This window comes from Grampus griseus, assembly GCF_964374135.1.
Source record: "Grampus griseus genome assembly, chromosome: 9".
In the NCBI taxonomy this organism is placed as follows: domain Eukaryota; kingdom Metazoa; phylum Chordata; class Mammalia; order Artiodactyla; family Delphinidae; genus Grampus; species Grampus griseus.
This window is the reverse complement of record NC_139003.1, coordinates 87,475,510-87,497,617: the sequence shown is the minus strand read 5'-3', so window position 1 is coordinate 87,497,617 and position 22,108 is coordinate 87,475,510. Positions and strand designations below refer to the sequence as shown.

General features: G+C 40.5%; 2 protein-coding genes across 5 annotated transcripts in view; one reads left to right on the top strand and one right to left on the bottom strand.

Moving 5' to 3' along the window:
- SRPK2 (SRSF protein kinase 2) overlaps nucleotides 1–22,108 on the top strand; it is a gene marked incomplete at its 3' end in the record, with an annotated part of 226,414 nt that overhangs the window by 131,936 nt on the left and 72,370 nt on the right. The window lies entirely within an intron of this gene.
- Nucleotides 11,735–11,980, bottom strand: LOC309827725 (V-type proton ATPase subunit e 1-like; the record flags this gene model as incomplete). Its single annotated transcript, XM_082662500.1, has 1 exon — nucleotides 11,735–11,980. The coding sequence occupies one exon, from the start codon at nucleotides 11,978–11,980 to the stop codon at nucleotides 11,735–11,737; it is 246 nt and encodes an 81-aa protein (XP_082518626.1).

Genomic DNA, 22,108 nt, shown 5'->3' with positions numbered 1-22,108 from the left:
ATGGCAGGATGGCAGAGACAGATGGGGAAGGAGTGGCCTTCAATTCTGCATTCTGCCTGGATTATTAAAATGTGGAAAGAAAGCCTGTGGCTGGTCAGCACTTTAGGAATCTCTTCAGAAGAGGCTTTTTCCTTTTTGCCGACATTAGGCAAAAAATAGTTGTTACAGTTGATTTTTTTTTTTTTTTTTTTTTATTTAGGCTGAAGAGATCATTCGTGGAATTATTGCCATTGGGCCCATTCTGGGCAGATAGAGTTAAGGTTGTGAAATCATGTGGTCTCAACATGCTTTTTTCTGGACTGAGAGGCCCTGGGTCAAGGTGGGTCTGGCCCCTTTTATACCTGAGTCATTTTGCACAAAGAGTAATTGCATCAGTAGTGAAATTTTATTCTGTGCCCTTTGTGTCTTTTTAAAGATTATTTGAATAAATGTGAAAGCATTTGGATAATGCCTGGCTCATAGCAGGAACTAGAGTTTAGATGGCTTTTTCCATCAAAAAAATTATAAACTTCCCTTTTCTGATTCCAGTGTAGTTCCAACAAAATACTCTGTGAGGTCTGCAGCCATATCACTCTTGTTCATGATGAAGCAAACACAGAATGATGTAGTAAATGGTCAGTAAGGTTACAGTTGCATGTAAGTGCAAGTCTATTGGAAGTGTGTTTTAAAATTCATGTTATTATCCATTCAGCTGCTGTATTTACACCAGAATGCTCTTTCTCAAGAATGTAATTTATGATGGAAAACACATAAGGAATACTGTGGAATAATAGTGTTTAAAGAGTTAGCAGTACTCAGAATAGATACTGAAGTAGGTAAGAAAATAGAAGTCTTAAAACTTAACAGTAATTTTGCTGTTAAAAACTATTTTCTGCTTAAAATGCTTATTGAATTGTTAGGAATATTGTTTTCAGTTACTGTTTGATCAAATTTTACTTCAGATTTTAAGTTTCAAACTTTATTGAGTATAGTGCATTTTTTGTTTTTATAGCATGGATTATTACTTATTAGAAAAGTTAATGAGCCATTGTAAGGAAACAGTTTTTTCTTTGTTGGGATGTCTTTAGTGGAATATGTGCAGGAGCTCATCTTAAGCAGTTAAACTACCAATAAAGATGTTCTCTGATGATGAGGGTGTCACTTGTACAGATTTTTGTATAGCAGTTTCTCAGTATGTTTGATTTTTTTTTTTTTTTTTTTTTTTGTGGTACGCGGGCCTCTCACTGTCGTGTCCTCTCCTACCGCGGAGCGCAGGCTCATTGGCCATGGCCCACGGGCCCAGCCGCTCTGCGGCATGCGGGATCTTCCCGGACCGGGGCACGAACCCGCATCCCCTGCATCGGCAGGTGGACTCTCAACCACTGCGCCACCAGGGAAGCCCCTGTTTGATTTTTAAATGTGGAAAGTCTTTGACCTGGTAAGTTACTCCTGAGACTGTGTTCCAAGAAAATAGCGAACTATTGAAAGAGTTTTTATTTTAGCTTGGTATCACAAGTCAGACTGTACTATAATGGATCCAAGAATGAGGAGAAACAAATTGACTTTAAAGCATTCAGTATATAAAACATTAATTTTATTGCCACATTTAAGCTCCACCTGTTTTGGGGGGGAGCTGTATGTAGTTTTTGTTGGCTGTTTTTTTTTCTTGCGGTACGCAGGCCTCTCACTGTTGTGGCCTCTCCCGTTGCAGAGCACAGGCTCAAGACGCGCAGGCTCAGTGGCCATGGCTCACGGGCCCAGCCGCTCCGTGGCATGTGGGATCTTCCTGGACCAGGGCACGAACCCGTGTCCCCTGCAACGGCAGGCGGACTCTCAACCACTGCACCACCAGGGAAGCCCTGTCTGCTGTTTTTTTAAACAAATCTTTTAATTAATTTATTTATTTTTATTATTTGTTTGTTTTTGGTTGCGTTGGGTCCTCGTTGGTGTGTGCGGGTTTTCTCTAGTTGCGGCGAGCAGGGGCTACTCTTTTTTGCGGTGCGTGGGCTTCTCATTGTGGTGGCTTCTCTTGTTGCGGAGCACAGGCTCTCGGCACACAGGCTTCAGTAGTTGTGGCTCACGGGCTCTAGAGCACAGGCTCAGTAGTTGTGGCGCACGGGCTTAGCTGCTCCACGGCATGTGGGATCTTCCCGGACCAGGGCTTGAACCCGTGTCCCCTACATTGGCAGGCAGATTCTTAACCACTGTGCCACCAGGGAAGTCCCTGTCTGCTGATTTTAAAACAACCATTTAAATGAAACCTTATTTCACTTTTTCAGGATTTAAGTCATATATTATTTGAGTTCCTAAAATTCTCCCGAATAAGTAGTGATGAATAGACTGTCTAACTTGTATGCCTCTAGGTCACGTGTACACCAGTTGGGAATTTTTGCCTGTTCTTGCCACCAGTTTGTAACTAAGTCCTTAGTAAGATTCTTTATTCATGAATTCCTAACACGTAGAAATAGCATCTCTAGTCAACAGAATTTCTTATACTTTCAAATGACACCTTATTATTTACTGCATATTTGGGAGGAAGAAAGGACTAGGAAATGTATTCTTTAATATAGAAAATTTTTTTGACTTCACTGAAGTTCAGAATCAATGTAAGATAGTGAAATCAAAGTTTTAGATTATAGGCTTAATGATTTAGAAAGTAGCAGGCATACACCTTTTCTATTTTGGTTTTTTATTCAGCTTATATTATTTAATGTCTGCCTGAGTAAGCACCCGTGCTAATAAGCACGTAGGCACTAAAGCTTAGCTCTTGTCCTCAGTCAGCTACTCAGCATCATACCTAGTAAAGAGTCATCAACCGCCAGCGCTGGAAAGCCTGAAACGAACCTGGGTTATAGGAGCTGGTTGACCCTTATCAAGGTGTAGAGAGAACCCAGTGTGTGATATGTTAAATGCTCATTAGTTTTTTTGTTTTGTTTTGTTTTGTTTTTTTGCGGTACGCGGGCCTCTCACTGCTGTGGCCTCTCCCGTTGCGGAGCACAGGCTCCGGACACGCACAGGCTCAGCGGCCATGGCTCACGGGCCCAGCCGCTCCGCGGCATGTGGGATCCTCCCGGACCGGGGCACGAACCCATGTCCCCTTCATCAGCAGGCGGACTGTCAACCACTGCGCCACCAGGGAAGCCTGCTTATTAGTTTTTAAGAGAAGGATTTTTTAAAAATGAATTCTGTTGTAACTGTATATGGGCCTGGCCTGGGTGTGGCTATTCCCTTTCTCCAATAAGGAATTCTCTTTACTCCTGTTCAGCGGGGCAGAGTGGAGTAAGGAATCTGAGATTCTATTAATTATCAAAATGGTTTCTCATCACAGTACCTTACCATACCTTCTCCAAAAGATTGTAGCCAGATCACAGTCTTTCCTGAAGCAAAGACTTTCTCCAAAATATCCAGTCCTTGCTCCAGGAAAGGTTGTAATCTGCCTACACTGGGGGTAGGGGTGAGTGGGGAAGGAGCCATGGCTCTGTCCAGCTGAGCTCTGTGTATTCAGTAGCATCCCCCCAACAACCTGACATCTCCCCAGTCCTTGGTTTTCATGCCGAGGCTCTGTGGTTCCGGGGTGGACTAGTCTCTGGTCCGTGTCTGGCACTGCCGGTTGTAGTGCTTCGTTCTTCCTATTTGTTACCTCCTGCATCGACTTTGTTTTCTAAAAACATTGTTGAATTTCTTGTTCCTTGATTTTTACTATTCTATTGTCTTTGTTCTTTTGGATTTTCTTGGGGTTTTTTTTTGTTTGTTTTTTACTACGGGAAGGAGAGAAGAAAAATGTATGGTGTTAATCAGTCATGTTTAAATTAGAAGTCCTTTAGCTATGGTTTTCTGAGTTTAAACTCTGAATACTTAATGATATAATTATTTATATTTTGATGGAATTAACTAAAATTTGGTTTTACTTGAATGAAGTAGGTGGTTAAAACAGACTGATTAGTGTAATAACTTTTTAAGAGACATACATTTATTAGAGTGGAATGTCCTATTCCTGAAATTCTGGAGCATCAGAAGTTCTTATTTGAAATCTGCCTTTCTTTGCCTGTGCCTAGTAGTATTTGCTTTCCTTGCTTGTATTTCAGTCATAAGCACACTTGAGTGTATTACCGGTAGACATCTGTAAGACATGGTAATGGATCCTTACAGCGGAGATTCTTAACTGTGGGTGTGTGTCAGACTCCTAGTGACATGTGCCCAGGCCACATTCCAGACCTGCTGAGTCAGAATCTCCTGCTTGTAGGCTTTTGTCTTTTGAAAAAGCTTCTACATGATCATGGTGTATAGTCTTAAGAACTGTTGTGTTACAGATCCTAAAATAAATATAGATTAAATTTTGCATGACGTTTTATATCTTACCAGAAATAAACTCCATATTCTTCATTCAAGGGTGTCAGAATCTGGTTCCAGTCTTTCATTCTAGCATTTCTGCCAGTATTCTCCTGTGGGTACCTTGTATATCAGCAAAACTGGACTTTTCCTGTTGCCATGCCTGTGCTTATTCCTGAGGTTCCCCTTGCCTCCAAAGCCCTTCCTCACAGTTCAGCCTCAGTTGTCACTACTTTCTCTATGGATTCCGTGGGGACTAAACGAGCCAGAGAAAACATTTCTGCCTTTCTGGGTATTTTGTTTTGTTCTCATTGTATTCCCTGGACCTTGGAACCTTGACTATATTGAGGTGATTAAGGTAATAATCTTTCTGAACCATGGTCTGCCTTGTTTTATATTGTTATTTGTATACTTGTCTGCTCTAGTCTGTCAGACACCTGGTTCCATGCACGAAGACAGCTTTTACTCATTTTTAACAATAAGATAGTTTGATAAATATTTCTTGAACAAATGTGAGGTATCTTCTCTGTACGTGGGTAGTCAAGCAGAATTTGGGACTATAGGGTAGAATCACAAAATTTATGAGCACAACGGTAGGAGAGAATATCACAGTCCCTGAGTTCTCTCTGACCTGAGTCGGTGGGATGATCAGACTGGTGGAGTACTTTATAGCTCCTGCCCCATCAGAGATACCAGTTTGATGTTTTTCAAGACAGTCCTCAGTTGTGAGATAAATCTGAACTGAGATGGTACTGTGTCATGTGTGCATACCAGGGGGAGTATTTGTAGCATTTGGTTTCATGGGTGCTAGTCTCAGCAGCACCTTATGTTTTGAATTTCTGTTCCACCTTAGGTAAGGCTCTTATGTTGAACACTAAAGCTTTTATTTTCTTACCTGTTCAGTACTGCCCTTGCAGGTTAGTGAGTGGTTTAAAACTAGGCAGTGAGTTTCTATGTGTTAATATACATGACTGGGGGGTTTGCAGAATTTCATATTTGGTGGTGAAGAGTATTTGATCTGAACCAACTGGAGGGTGATGAGAGTATGTGTTAAGAGCAGTGTACAGGGGAGAACTCACTGGTGTTTATGATGATCGGTTTTTTTTTTGAGTCAGCTTTATTAAGGTATGATTTACATTAAATAAAGAGTCACCAGTTTTAGGTGTACAATTCATGGAGTTGTGACTGTTGTACATATACATGGTATAACCACAACCGCAGTTGTGAGGTAACATTTCATCAGCACCAGAAGTTCCCTTGAGCCCTTTTACAGTTAGTACCCTTCCCCCACTCCTTAGTCTCTGGCAACCATTGATCTGCTTTCCATCACTGAAGTTTCGCCTTTTTAAAATGGAATCATATACTCTGTAGTCTGACTTCCTTCACTTAGCACAGTTCTTTTGAGTTCATTCATGTTCTTGTATTTGTTCATTGTCTTGTATTGCTGAGTAGTTATTCCATTGTTTAACCACAGTTTATCCTTTCTAGTGTCATCTTTTGGTGAGCTTGAAACTGCACATTATTTGTTTAAGGGTTTAGTTGACATCTGGTATCCAAACTACACATGAGTATGATTTTTCTTGTTTAGAAGCTCATTAAAGTCAAATAGAATCTTAGACTAAAGGACTTGAATGTAGTGGTTATAGTGGTTACATATGAATCTGGTAATGTTTCTTCAAGTGTGGCCCTTAAACCACCTGCATCAGTTTCCTGGGGTGCTTACCAAGCATGCCAATTCCTGGGCCTTCTCTCAGTCTTAGTGAGTCAGTCTGTGAGTGGAGAAGTCTGAGTGCTGTAAGTGGATATCAGTACTACAGAGGATTCATCTCATCCCAGTGAGTGTCCTTCAATGTTTCCTGTTCAAGCCTCTCACCGGTGTCAGTTATTTGCCACCTACCCTTCCTTCTACCGAGTCCACTGGCACAGCAGCAGATCTCGTTCTACTAGAAAGTTGGGTCTGGAAATATTTCACTGCTTCCAGCTGCTGCCTAGTAGGGCAAGCTTCCTTCCTGGCTCTCCGGTCACTAGTTGTATGACCTTGAACTTACCCCCTGTGCCTTATTATCCTCATCTGTGAAGATGGGGTGAATCATAGTACTTCAGAGTTGTTTGAGCATTGAGTTAATTATATGAGTAAAGTACTCAGAATAGTTCTATTATTTAAGAGTTTGATTTTTAAAATATTGTTATTTTGAGTAATATTTTTATTGCCACCCTGAAAATATACATTCATTATTTGTTTTAACTCATGTTTACCAGTTTATCAATCACCATTTTTTCTTGTAATTTAGACCTTCCTTCCTCATCGTTTCATGTCTTCCTGAAATCTATTCTTTAGAAGTTTCTTTAGAAGAAGTCTGTAAATGATAAACTCAGTTTTTGTTGATTTGAAAATACCTTTATTTGTTTTATGTATACATGTTTTCCTTCCTCCCTCCCTCCCTTCCTCCCTTGGCTGTGTTGGGTCTTCGTTGCTGCGCGGGGGCTTTCTCTAGTTGCAGTGGGTGGGCTTCTCGTTGCGGTGGCTTCTCTTTGTTGCGGACCACGGGCTCTAGGCGCGCGGGCTTCAGTACTTGTGGCGCACGGGCTTCGTTGCTCTGAGGCATGTGAGATCTTCCGAGACCAGGGATCGAACCCGTGTCCCCTGCATTGGCAGACAGATTGTTAACCGCTGCGCCACGAGGGAAGTCCCTACGTGTTTTCTTTAGCCAGTTATATAACTGAAAATGACAGTCATTTGGCTCTTAGCACTTTGATGATCTTACACCACTGTTGTTTGACTTCTTTCTTTTGTGACCACTAGTGACGGCGTAATTGTCATTTCTATGTAGAAAATCTGGCCGTTTTTCCCCCGTTTTTTTCTCTTGGCTTTGGAGTTCTTCAGTTTTATTGTTCTGGAGATTTCTCCTTGTCTGGAACACTTTGTGCTTTCTGAATTTGAGATGTATGTTCCTTATCAATTCTGGACAATTCTTAGCTCTTCTTTCTTCTCCCTTCTTCAAGAAGCCCAAAGAGTAGATTGGTTAGATCTTCTCATTCTCTACTCTACTTCTCAACCTTCCGTCATGTTTTCAATCTCTTTCTCTTTCTGTGATACTGGGTTCGCCAAAAAGTTCACTCAGGTTTTTCCTGTTTTACAGTAGAACCCAAGGAAACTTTCTGGCCAACCCAGTACATCCTAGATGATTTCTTCAGATCCATCTTCCAGTCTCTTGTTTGTTGTCTAATCAATCAATGAATTTTAAGTCTCATGCTTTAATTTCCTGCTTGTGCTTTCATTTCCTTCCTTTATTTCTATCAGTATTATATTTATTGTATATTCTGTATTTCATAGTACTAGTATCTGAAGTTACTTTTGCTGTTTATTATTTCTTTTGGCTTGCTCATTGGGTATTGTTTCCTTATTTATTTGGTGATTTGAAAAAAAATTATTAAATCACACCTGCCCAACCCAATCTTAACTGCTTGGAATCCCAGTTAGCCCTGATTGAGGATGCATTTCTCCCAAGAGGATTTGTTTTTAACTTCTTCCAGGTGCCCAGGGATGGCAGTGACCCGGAAGCACTCTAAGTTAATTCTTGGCTTGGAGGTTTCAGAACTAGCAAGGTATAATAATAAATTCAAATGCTAACTCTGCCCAAGGAGAAGCTTGAGATTGCAGATTAATAGGAGAGATTTCCCCTACCTCTTTCGTCGAGAGAGTTTGGGTATCCGAAATTCGACTCACTGGTTGATCCTAGTTCTTGTTTCTCTAGTCCTATCTCTTCCTAGAACCTGTCTTTGGATAGCAATTGTAGCTGGAATCCTAACCTTATTCTTGAGCCTCTCCCATTGGGTTTGGATTTGGTGCTTGCAGAATCTCCCGTTTCTCTGGAAAATGTTTTTCTGATAGCTTCTTTAGGTATCCACCAGTCTCTGAAAACGGCCATTCCTACAGGAATAATATTAATGTGCTTCAGCATTTTTGAAGAACTATAAACACAATTCCTATAGTAAGGTTGGTATTAGTGCTAATTGAAACAACAGTCTTAAAAAATAAAGCCATTTATCTAATATTGAAGAACGTGTATGGCTGAAATTATAAAGTTTGAAAGAGGCAGAACGTATTGCAGTGGACTAATAACTCTTCAGATGACCAAAACTCTCTGCCAGCAATTGTAAATTTTGTCTTCCACCTAGGGGAAACAGTTTTTAAGATGGGAACTCTTCTGTTGTGTAAAGTCCATTGAAACCTAGTTCACAAGAAAGTCTTTGAGGATTAGGCTTAACTTTGTACTTGTCAAAAAAGACCTAGTTAGAACAAGTCATGTGTTACTGGAGAATGTTTATTAAGCAGTTTGCTTACGTGTTAACTTTTTAAAATCTATGTTAGACATCTTTTTTTTTCCCCCCAAAGATGGTTATAGCAGCAGTACAACCCATTTTGTCATATTGCCTTGTAGAAATATGTGATAATTAACAATAGAGATGCTTCTGAAACTTTCTTAAATCTCATAACCAATCATGATTATAAAATACATGAGTTTAGAAGCAGAGAGGTTAAGAGGTAGATTGATGCTGACCTTTGCATTAGCACAGTTCCGGATGAGCAGAAAGGGCCAGAGGTCTGATAGCGCTGTCATGCATAATATATCAGGGTGTACCTCCTTATTATTCACAGCTGGAGCCCTGAGGAAACAAGTTCATGGTAACCACACACCAGAAAGGTGAGAATAGGACGTGAGGATTAACCTTTATTGACTGCCTACCACGTGCACAGTTACCATACCAAGGAATTTATGTATCATCCCTTTTAAATTACCATAAACCTCTGACTTTCTTGAGAGGCTCAGGGAAGTTGTCACTGACTTGAATTCTCGTGGATTTTTAAGTGATGGAACCGATATTCACACTAACCCACAGGCCTTCTACCAGAAAACTGCATGTCGTTTGGAGCTGGACTTTTATCCTAGCTTTCCAGCCCTAGACAGTTCATTTTGTTGTTCTTTAGTAAATTCTCCCGAGATGCCAAGGGTGGGGGAGGGGGGGAGGGGTGGTGGGGTCAGAGATAGGAACCACTTTCCCAGCATCCACTTTGCCTTTCCTTATTTTTCTTTCTTGTCTTTATAAATTAATAATTAGTTTCAGTAGCCGTGCGCATGGTGCCCAACTGAAAAAGTATGAAAGGAGTATAAGGAATTTTTGAAAAGTTAATTCCTCTCCCTGACCATCAGTCATTGAGCTCCTTTTCCTGGAGGAGAGCCATTATTGTCAGTTTCTTGTTGCTCCCACCAGAAACAGTCCGTTAACATGAGGTGCATGCATTGTATTATATCTGTAAAACGAATGGTACGCGCCATACACAAATGCGCTGCGCCTTTGTGTTTATCATTGACATATCTTCCATATTAGTACATAGAGGACAGCCTCTTTATTTTCGTGTAACAACTTTATTGAAAGATAATTTATGTACCATAAAATTTAAAATGTGCAATTCAAAGATGTTTCAGTCTACTCACAGAATTTTGTAACCATCACCAACCACCTAATTTTAGAACATTTTCATCACCCCCAAAATAAATTCTGTACACTTGAGTAGTTACCTCCATTTCTTCCCACCCCCTCAGCCATAAGCGGCCACTGTAGCATCTATCAGTACTTCCATTACTTTTTATTGTTGAGTAATATTCTATTATATTACTATTTTGTTTTATTTATCCATTCATCAGTTAATGGACATTAGATTGTTTCTGCTTTGGGGTAGTACAAATAATGAGGCTAAGAACATTTATGCACAAGTTTTTATTTTTGATGTATGTTTTAGCTTCTCTTGTGTATATACCTAGGAGTGGAACTGCTGAGTCATATGGTAACTGTTTAATCTTTTGAGAAACTGCTTCTAGTTTTTCAAATGTTTTTCAAAATGCGTACATCATTTTCCTTTCTTATAAACAGTCTGTGAGGGTTCTAGTATTTGCATATTTTTGCCATCACTTGTTAGTATCTGGCTTTTTGATTATTGCCATCCTAGTACGTGTGGATTCGTGGTTCATTGTGGTTTTGATTTTTGTTTTTCTGATGGCTAAAGATGAACATCTTTTCTAGGAGTTTTAAATAGTTTTAGGTCTTAACATCTGGGTCTTTGATCTACTGTGAGTTAATTTTTGCGTGTAGTGTGAGATAGGAGTCCTGCTTTATTCTTTTGCATGTGGGTGTTCATTTATCTCATCACCTTTTGTTTAAAGACACCGTTCTTTCCTTATTGAATGGTCTTGGCACCTTTGTTGAAAAATCATTTGATGGTAATGTGAGGGTTTATTTCTGGACTCTCAGTGCCACACTCTGTTGATTACTGTACCTTTTAGTAAGTTTCGAAATCAAGAAGCATGAGTCTTCCAGTATTGTTCTTTCTCAATATTGGTTTGGCTATTCTGGGTCATTTCATTTCCATATGAATTTTAGGAATGGCTTATCAATTTCTGCAAAGAAGCCAACTGGTATTTTGATAGGCATTGAATTGAATCTGTAGATCAGTTTGGGGCATACTGTCATCTTAACAGAATTAAGTCTTCAGTCCATTAACGTGGGATGTGTTTCTGTTTATTTAGATCTTCTTTAATTTCTTTCAGTAATCTTTTCTAGCTTTGATAGTATATATTTTGAACTTCTTTTGTTAAATTTATTCCTACGTACAGTTGACCCTTAACACGGGTTTGAACTGCTTGGGTCCACTTATACGTGGATTTTTTTAATAGTATGTACTACAGTACTACACAGTCCACAGATAGTTGACTCTGTGTATATGGAGGAACCACATACACAGAAGGCCAACTATTAAGTTGTACTTCGATTTTCAGCCATGCCCCAACCCTCTAATTGTTCAGTGTTCAACTGTATCTTATTCTTTCTTTTTCCATGGAAAGCAGAAAAATAATTTATTCTAAAAGATAGCAGAAATAAGAAATTCATCCTGTAAATATACTTTGGTATAATTCTGGTGAGGCAGATTTTTCCCTCTGAACATGTTCTCCTACTGACTGCCCCACTGGAGTCTTATTGCCTTGTAACAGTTCTTAAACATTTCGCTGATTCCCATGTTGAGAGCAGGCAGGAGCCATCTTCAAATCCACAGGTTCCAAGGAGAGAGTAACATTATTTCTCCGAAGAACAGCACTTTCTATCTCAGAAGAGTACATAAACATTTTATGGAGGCAGCATACTTTAGGTTAAATAGGTACATCATTCATCAAAGTGTAATAAGAAAGGTGACCAGAAAAAATACTGCAGTGTAGAATAAGGCATTCAGATGTGGTGGGAACATTTAAGGCAGTTGATGGCTAAAACGGTTGAGTTAAGGAAGGTGGTCTGGGTGTGGAGGTGACTTTGCATCCAGAGGAGTTCTCTTTGTGGCCTCAGTGACTGAGCACGGGCGAGCAGGTCTTCTTCCTCAAGGCCAGTGATGCTTGAGGTACCAGATGGTTTCATTTTTCAACTGTGGTCCAAAGAGAGGGTTGAGTTGGGCCAGAATTGCAATCAGCCAAAAGAGATAGTGGCAAACTGAACAGGTCACCAATATGGTGATGATAACTCCCCAGTTGGGACCCTTACAGATGAACCAGGGCACCAGGAAGCTGATGAAGCCACAGAACATGCTCATCATAATGAGAGGCACCGTGAGGCCGGTATATGCCATGGTTGCCACCGGAGCTCTGTGTTTTATTCTTTTTGATGCTGTTGTGGATGGAATTTCCTTAATTTCATTTGCCTCATTTTTTATAGAAGAGTTATGTTGTATGCATGTGCCATAATCTATCATCATGTTATTAACAAGTCTCCCATTGATGGACATTTAGACCCCAATATATTGCTATTTACGGACATTGTCACTGTGAGTATCAGGTGAATTCCAGTAAGGAGGTGTGCTGAGCTAAAGCATATTCAAATATTGGAATCATCTGTCAAATTAAAAATGAATATACTCTTCCTGTTTATAATTTTACAGCTAAAATTTCCAATGGTGGGCTGTATAAAAAAATGTTCCAAACTCTTTTCAGTTAATTTTGTTTACTTATTAAAAGTAATGATATGCTAGAGGAGGTTCACGTTGCTAAAATGTTGCCTAGAGCAGCACTGTCCAGTAGAACTTTCTGTGATGATAGAAATGTTCTATTATCTGCACTGTTCAGTACCATAAGTCACCAGCTGTATGTGGTTCTGGCTGCTTGAGCCCTTAAAATGAGGCTAGGGTGACGGAAGAACTGAATCTTAAATTTTACTCTGTTTAATTTGGCTAGTGGCTATTGTGTCATATAATTATAGTTGCTTTTTGATTTAAATCTTGCGGAGGTGTGCAGAAGCCATGTTCAAAGTGGTACATCTTGCGTTATTTCCTGAGTAGCAGGAGGAAGTTGTTCTAGTTAAGTTTCATCAACATACAGGTCTTAGTAAACAATTCTCCCCCCACCCCCCGCCGTTTTTTTTTGTAGTGGCGGTTTACCCTGTACCCAGCTGGCTTCAGATTGCCTACAAACAGAGCCTTTTAGATAGAAACACACGGGTTCTTAGTTTGCTAGTTTTTATATGATCTCGTCCTAATGTAAAAAGGTAGGCTTATATGAGGTAAAACTTATATATTCTCCAAAATCTGTCTTTGAAATTTATGGATTTATCTTGGTGATTATGCTCTGGGTCACTGCTTGCAGATCATGAACCAGGAAGGCTAGAATCTGTTGGTGGTTTGACTAACCTTGGTATGTTAGCTCTTAACTAGGCGTTGCTCTTGTCTCTTCAACCCCTCAGTTCTCTTTGGCACTCTCACATGCTTGGAGAGGCATTGTTTACCAGCTGTTTACTCATGACCTCTGTTTCTATTGGCAGCCTAAACCTTTATTTTTTAACTATAGATTCTATATACCAAGCAGTCCACCAAGGATGTCCACAATGCTGGACATCCCACATGCCCCTCAAACTCTGATGAGCTGAAACAGAAGTAAGCTTTCACTGCAAACCACTCCTCCTCCTGCTGCTGTGTTCTCTCTCCAAATTAATGGTAACACTATCTTACTATCAGAAACCTAGGAGACAGACACCCACCTCCAGCAAATGGATTACTGAGTTCTGAGTTCAGGTTTTCATCATTTCCTCCTGCGACACCTCACTAGTTTCCCTGCTTCTGTCTTTTATCCTTTCCACCCATTCTGTATACCAATTTCATATGTTTTTTGCAGAGAGCAACTCTCTGGTCCTAAAATTGTGTTTCAGTGGCTCCTACTTGCCTTAAGGATAGAGCGCGAATCCCTTAGAACTGTGGGTCGTTCCTCTGTCAACTGGCTGCTGCTGAACCTCTTCCCTGTCTCCGGCCACACTGGACTAGTTTAGGCCTTTGTGCCTCTCATCACCCTGTTCCTGGGCCTTGGCCACCCTCCTCCACCCCCTGTGCCGCATTCTGTTCTGTCTCTAAGATCACTCCCAGCATGTAGATGTTTCTGGCTCAGCCCTCTGCCACCTCCTCCTCTATAACAACACTTGGAGCAGTTATGTTCCTATATTCTTGTGTTTACAGGCATTTCTCTAGAGCCCTCTTGCTAGACCATGCATCCCTCAGTGCCGGGCTCCTTTGTACCCCGGTACACGTCATGGTGCATGCTATACGCCAGGGATCCCCAACCCCCGGGCCACGGACCGATATCGGTTGGTGACCTGTTAGGAACCGGGCCGCACAGCAGGAGGTGAGTGGCAGGCGAGTGAAGCCTCATCTGTATTTGCAGCTGCTCCCCGTCACTCGCATTGCCACCTGAGCTCCACCTCTTGTCAGATCAGTGGCAGCATCAGATTCTCATAGGAGCGCAAACCCTACTGTGAACTCTGCGTGCGAGGGATCTAGGCTGCGTGCTCCTTATGAGAATCTGGTGCCTGATGATCTGAGGTGCAGCTGAGGCGATGCTAGCGCTGGGGAGCGGCTGCAAGCAGAGATTATCATTAGCAGAGGGGTTTGACTGCACAGAGACCCTGATAAATCAGCTGCCTGCAGAGTCATATCAAAACCCTATCAGTGAGTGGCAAGTGACAAGCTGCATCTTACGGAGTAGACTGGACCTAAGGCACACACTTCAGGTGTCAACTGTCTCCTGTCACCCCCAGGTGGGACCATCTAGTTGCAGGAAAACAAGCTCAGGGCTCCCACGGATTCTGCATTATGGTGAGCTGTATAATCATTTCATTATGTAGTACAATGTAACAATAATAAGAAGGAAAGTGCACAATAAGCGTAATGTGCTTGAATCATCCCGAAACCATCCCCCCACCCCATCCCATGGAAAAACTGTCTTCCACGAAGCTGGTCCCTGGTGTCAAAAAGGCTGGGGACCGCTGTTATATGCTATTCTGAGTATTTGTGGAATCAGTGGATACCATTTTTACACGCTTTTGGGCTCTGGATTAAACTTTTCTGTCTGCCTTTCTCTTCTTCAGTAGTAATAACGTGTACTGCCAGGCCCCACACTGTTTTATGAAATATTAATAATACAGGTGGATGAGAAGTCTATAGCTCCGTCATACATATGTTGTTAGGTGGTCAAGTAGTCAACTCGTTTGCTGTCTAAGGTGTAGTTTAGTTGGGAAGCAGGTGTGATTTACTTACATCTTCACTAACTATGTTCAGTGTTCTAGAAGACGACACAGTCTTAGTAAGACCATGTAAAGTGTCTGGCTTGGAATTATGATTGTTTCTGTTAGAATTTGGGGAGTAAGTTTTTGTTTTCCTTTCTTTTTTTTTTTAACTTGCCTGTGCCCCAAAGAGAATTGGCTGTCACATTCTTATTACCCAGCTTCTTAATTCCTCTGATCATTTCAATTATTTAAAAAACCCCAGATTTGGTTGAGGCCAAAATCTGATAATTTAAAATGAACTACTCTATTACTTATTGAGAACTTGGCAGCTCTATTCATTTTCTATTGCTGCACAAATTACCACACTTAGCAGGTGAAAACAATACCTGTTTATTAGCTCACAGTTCTGTAGGTCAGAAGTTAGGGCTGCACAGGTGGCTGATTTCTCACTGGACTGAAACCAAACTGCTGGCCAAGGCTGCAGTTCTCATTTGGGAATTGGAGTCCTCTTTTAAGATGACTAGTTATTGGCAGAACTCTTCCTTGCACTGAAGTTGTTGTTATCCTTCTAACTGTTGGCTGGGGACCACTCTCACTCCTAGAGGCCACCCGTAATTCCTTGCTCTGTGGCCCTAATGGGCAGTTCCTGACATGAATGTTTGCTTTTTTGCAGGTTAGCTCAAGCACGCCCCTGACTTTTTCTTTGACCAGTCAGAGAAAAACCCTCACCTGTAAAAAGGCTCATGTGGTTAGGTTAGGCCCACCCAGTGTATCTGCCCTTTTGCCATATAACATAACATAATTACAAGAGTGATATCATATTCACAGGGCTACCCACACTCAGAGGAACAGGGAATTACACAGGGCAAGGGTCATTGGGGCTCAATTTAGAATTCTGCCTACCACAGCAGACACTTCACATTTAGGTGTGATTTATACAAAGTTTAGAAATTCTCTTTTCATTGGAGAGGAATACATGAAATCATTGTGGCTTTTTCCTCCCTAGCTGTGTGACTTTACCCAGTGCTACAGCAGCTAGCCTTTTTAGATAAGCTATTTTGAGAGAAAGTGTATACTGATTGATTCTGTCCTTAAGTAGAAATGCCAGATTGCATGTTTCTCAGGCTGACAATTACCACCAAGAGAGGAAGAGTGAGAAGGAGGGTGGGAGGAAGAGAGTGAGTTTTAGATTTAGGCTGTCGACATACGAGGAAAGAAAAAGAAATTTGACTTTATGTGAATGTCCCTAGAATACTACCTGAAGAAATTGGTTTGGGATTCCTCTTCTTTATGTTTTGGTTAAAGATTAACTGAATTAATTTCTTAAATGGTGTCAGTAGCCATTTAAGCTGATAACAAAGGAAAGTACTTCTTTTTCTGCCAAATGTGAGGTTTACTTCTTTTTCTCTGCTGGAATGGAAAAGAAATAGCAGCTGGAAGGAAATCAGAGAACTCCCATCTGGTTGCCGTGGCAATTTAGAGCAGATGATGTATGCATTTTGCAAGGGTCGTTCAGTTTTTTCTCACTTTACTAATAGAGCAAATGTACATGAAAAATATAATATGAAGTCGATAAGCATGATAAAATAATCTTAGTATTCTAATGTAATATTTAAAGAAAAATATTTTGTTTTTAAGAAGATGTTGGGGGTAGGAGTTTATTATTTTATTTTATTTATTTTTGCTGTGTTGGGTCTTCGTTTCTGTGAGAGGGCTTTCTCTAGTTGTGGCAAGCGGGGGCCACTCTTCATCGCGGTGCGCGGGCCTCTCACTGTCACGGCCTCTCTTGTTGCGGAGCACAGGCTCCAGACGCGCAGGCTCAGTAGTTGTGGTTCACGGACCTAGTTGCTCCACGGCATGTGGGATCCTCCCAGACCAGGGCTCGAACCCGTGTCCCCTGCATTAGCAGGCAGATTCTCAACCACTGTGCCACCAGGGAAGCCCGAGACTACTTTTAATATGTCACAAGGGCCTGATAGCCCTATTTGGAGTAATGATTAGAATATTTAGTTATGTTTTATGTAGGGCAAAATAAATATAGTTGTTTGTGAAAAATATGAATGACTAGTTGGAATTTTGCTTTCTAAATTTTTTATTCCAGTCACTGAGTTGGTACATTTTCTTATGTATACATACACGTTCTGAAATTACTAGTGCCTTATAGAAACTTCAGATGATTAGATAGACTCTCTACTTTTTACAGAACTACATGTTATTTTTCACTGTGAATGTATTAGGCATTTGTAAAAGAGACCATGCATATAGATTGCTTAAATCTAAATGTAGATATTTATGATTTTTCTTGGAAGCATATACTTTATTAAGGTATAAGGTGGATATTAAAAGGTATTATATAGTCGTATAGGCTTTTGCTTTTTAAAAAACAGCTTTTTGAGGTATAATTCAAATACCATACAACTTAGATTTTTAAAGTATGCAGTTCAGTATTTTTTAAGTATATTCACATGGTTGTATAACCATCACCACATGAGAACGTTTTCATGCCTCCTGAAGAATCCCCCGTATCTATTAACAGTCAATTTCCACTTCTCTCTTCCCCTGCTCCCAACTCCAAGCAACCATTAATACACTCTACAAATTTCCCTATTCTGGACGTTTTGATGTAAAATGGCATCATTCAACGTGTGTTCTTTTCTGACTCGTGTTTTTCATTTAGCGTAATGTTTTCAAGGGTCATCCTTACTGTAACATGTATTATCAGTACTTCATTTGTTTCTATTGCTGAATAATATTACATTGTAAGGATATACCACATTTTACTTACCCATCTATCAGTTGATGCACATTTGGGTTGTTGCTGCGTTTTATCTATTCTGAATAGCACTGCTATGAACATTTTTACACAAGATTTTGTGGGGTCAGATGTTTTCATTTCTCTTGGGTATATACCTAGGATTGGAATTGCTGGGTTTCATGGTAACTCTAAATTCAACCTTTTCGGAACTACCAGATATTCCAGAACAGCTGTGCTATATTATACTCCTGCTACAGTAGTATGATGGTTCCAGTGTCTTCATTCTTGACAATACTTGTTGTTGCCTGGTGTTTTTTTTAATATAACCATTCTATTGGACGTGAAGTAGTATCTCATTGTGGTTTTGACTTCCCTCTTCCAATTGACTAATGATGCTGAACATCTTTTCATGTGCTTATTGGTCATTTGTATATCTTCTTTGGAGAAATGTCTGTTCTACTTCTTTTCTTTAATTTTTAAAATTTGTCTCTTTATCGTCGTGTTACAAATTTCTTTTTATATTCTAGATACAAGTTTGTTTAAAGCTGTATGATTTATAAATATATTCTTCCATTCTCTGGGTTGTCTTTACTTTCTTGATGGTGCCCTTTGAAACGCAAACGTTCTCAATTTTGTTCAAGTCCAGTTTTATCTTTTTTTCTTCTATTGCTTATGCTTTTAGTATCATATCTAAGAAACATTGCCAAGCCTAAGGTAATCAAGATTTACTCATATTTTTTCCTGCAAGTTATTAATTTTTTTTTTTTTTTTTTTTGTGGCGTGCGGGCCTCTCACTGTTGTGGCCTCTTCCGTTACGGAGCACAGGCTCTGGACGCGCAGGCTCAGCAGCCATGGCTCACGGGCCCAGCCGCTCCACGGCATGTGGGATCCTCCCGGACTGGGGCACGAACCCGTGTCCCCCGCATCAGCAGGCGGATTCTCAACCGCTGTGCCACCAGGGAAGCCCTCCTGCAAGTTATTATTTTTTTAAAAAATATTTTAATTTATTTATTTGGCTGCACCGGGTCTTAGTTGCGTCACGCGGGATCTTTTAGTTGTGGCATGCGGGATCTTTTAGTTGCGACATGCATGTGGGATCTAGTTCCCTGACCCCAGGGATCGAACCTGGGCCCCTGCCTTGGGAGTGTGAAGTCTTAACCACTGGACCACCAAGGGAAGTCCCAAGTTATTAATTTTGAGTTAATATTTATGTATTTATGTGAGGTAGGGTTACAACATTTTTTTGTATGCAGATAGCCATTTGTCCCAGTTACATTTGTTGAAAGACTATTCTTTCACCATTTAGTAGTGTTGGCATTGTTGTTGAAAATATTTATGAGTTTTCCCCCCCACGGCTTATGTGCTTCTAGTAATTCTTTTTTTTTTTTTTTCTGGCCATGCCGCATGGCTTGCTGGATCTTAGTTCCCTGACCAGGGATTGAACCCAGGCCACAGCAGTGACAGCGCCAAGTCCTAACCACTGGACCACCAGGGAACTCCCTATTAATTCTTATATGTAATAACTTTTTTGGTTTGTCTTTTGAAATAACTTCTTGATGGTTTTCAATAGGATTAGTGAAAGTTGTCTTTTTTTTTTTTTAATCGCTTGATGTATTTCATGAGTATACACTTGGTGAGATCACCTCTTGATCTTTTAAACAGTTGAGATTTAACCAGGCTTTGAGGTGCTGTAGAAGCCACCAGAGACCAGTTTGAAGAAGGCAGCCTTTAAAGACAGTGTGGCATCATTCTCTCTTACGTCCGTCTGCCCTAAGACAAATTTACTGTGTTTTTCCTGTGCAGTAGGCAGTAACAAGGCTGGATGGGATGAAAAGGAGTCAGTGATTGGACTGTAACATTTGGTAGTTACAGTGTACTTACCTTACTATGATGAACTGGGTAATTTGAGAGTTGGTGATAATTGGTGTGAAGCAGGTTACTGGGAGAAGCCTCAGAAAAAAATATTCACTGATATGACCAGGAATCTCTGCCAAGACAGTCCTCTGCTATTGTTGAACCTGAGGGTCTAGAGTGATGCCATCTAATAGAAATGTAATGTGAGCCTCATTTGTAATTTAAAGTGTTCTAGTAGCCACATTTAAAAAAAAAAGATGAATTTAATTTTAATAATTTATTATATCCAAAACATTATTATTTTAACATGTAATAAATATGAAATTATCATATATATATATATATATATATATATATATATATGTTGTTGTTGTTTTTCCAGTACGTGGGCCTCTCACTGTTGTGGCCTCTCCCGTTGCGGAGCACAGGCTGCGGACGCGCAGGCTCAGCGGCCATGGCTCACGGGCCCAGCCGCTTCACGGCATGTGGGATCTTCCCGGACCGGGGCACGAACCCGTGTCCCCTGTATCGGCAGGCGGACTACCAATCACTGTGCCACCAGGGAAGCCCCAATATAAAATTATTAATAAAATACTTTACATTTTTTTGTACCAAATCTTGGCAATTCAGTACGTATTTTACACTTAGAACACATCTCAATAAGGACAAGGTACATTTTCAGTGCTCAGCACTCACATGGGGCCAGAGGATAGCAGAGTTCTAGGTGTTTTGATATGATAGTCAAGATATTACATCAACATTACTCAACTTCCTCTGTATTTCAAGGTACCCTGACTCATCCCTTTATCTTGATAGAACTGGCTTTGCGGGAACTATCTGCCTGCCTGTTCAGCATGGCCCTCCCTGACCCCAGAGGGTCTGAGAATTTTGTTAAGCAAGTGACGTGGCAGCTCACCAAGAGACATACATTATGATAAAGATACCCAAGCCTCTCAAACTAGAGAAAATGGGCATGTGAAAATTAGAATCTCTTCTCCCTTATAGATACAGTCTATTCCATTGAGGTAAAGGTATAGGTAGCAAATGCCACCGATGAAGTGGTGCTCACATGGGCATCATTTTGCCACCACTCCCCTCCCCTCCCTCCCTCCCCCTCCTCCCCACCCATTTGTCAGTGTCTGGACATAGGTTTTTTTTGGTGATGATTAAAAAATTTTTTATTGGAGTATAGTTGATTTACAATGTTGTGTTAGTTTCAGGTGTACAGCAGAGTGAATCATTTATACATATACATATATCCAGTGTTGGTTTTTTTTAAGATTCTTGTCCCATGTAGGCCATTACAGAGTATTGAGTAGAGTTGCCTGTGCTATACAGCAGGTCCTTATTAGTTATCTGTTTTATATATAGTAGTATGTATATTGTCAATCCCAGTCTCCCGATTTATCCCCCACCCCGCTCATCCCCTGGTAACCATAAGTTTGTTTTCTACATTTGTGAGCCTACTTCTATTTTGTAAATAAGTTCATTTGTACCCTGTTTTTTTTAGATTCCACATATAAACGATATCATGTATTTGTCTTTCTCTGTCTGACTTACTTCACTTAGTATGAGAATCTCTAGGTCCACCCATGTTGCTGCAAATGGCATTACTTCATTCTTTTTTATGGCTGAGTAATATTCCATTGTATATATGTACCACATCTTCTTTATCCATTCCTCTGTTGATGGACATTTAGGTTGCTTTGTCTCTGGACATGTGATGATCACAACTGACATGTAGTGGCTGGAGGCCAGGCTGACAGCGTTCTCCAGTGTACAAAACAGCACCCACAGCTGTGAGTTTCCTGGCCCAAGTATCAGTGGTGTCGATCGTAGCAGCACCCTGCAGCAGTGGAACAAGATCTTCTAGTCCTTCCCTTTTCATTAGTTGTTACATAGTCTCCACAGGGAATATGTGTTGTTGTTTTTTGGGTTTTTTTTTTTTAATTTAGAGAATCTCTTTATTTTTTCATATGAAATTTCTTAGGAAGAAATAGTCAACATTGAAAGTATTTTTGGTTGAGCAAATTTGTCAAATAGATAGATTCCACCCCCAAGAATGGGTCATGTAAATCTTTTCTCTAACCTCTTCCCTTTGGGGAAGCATTGGAACTGGTGCAGTTCCTCTCCTACCTCCCCTTCCTCAGGCCTCTTTTTGCATAAGGTCTCTTGGGATTTCTTTGGAGGTCCTGGCAGTGGTGTTGGTGTTTGGTTGTGATGACTCCCTTTCAGTACTCCATCATGAGGCATGGTTAATTGAGAATGTTATCACCACCATTGTCCTAATGTCTGTTACCTAAGGAGCTGTAACTTTGAGTCTCCATAAATTGTAGCAAGTAGAAATCAGTACAAGTCATTTTCAGATTATAAACATTCTTTAGTTGTCCTGCCAAAGGTAATCATACTTGCCAGGGTTGACCTTTAAGGTTACCTGTGAGATGTGATCCCCACCCCATCCTCATGACTGCTGGTGTTTCTACTGCCTTCCTTCGTTTGCTGTGGCACTTGGAGTTTTTGGTGGCAACCCACATAAATGAGCTGTAACTACCTTAGGCTGAAGGCAGTGTGCTAAAGGCTATTTGGGGGCTCCTAGATTTGGCA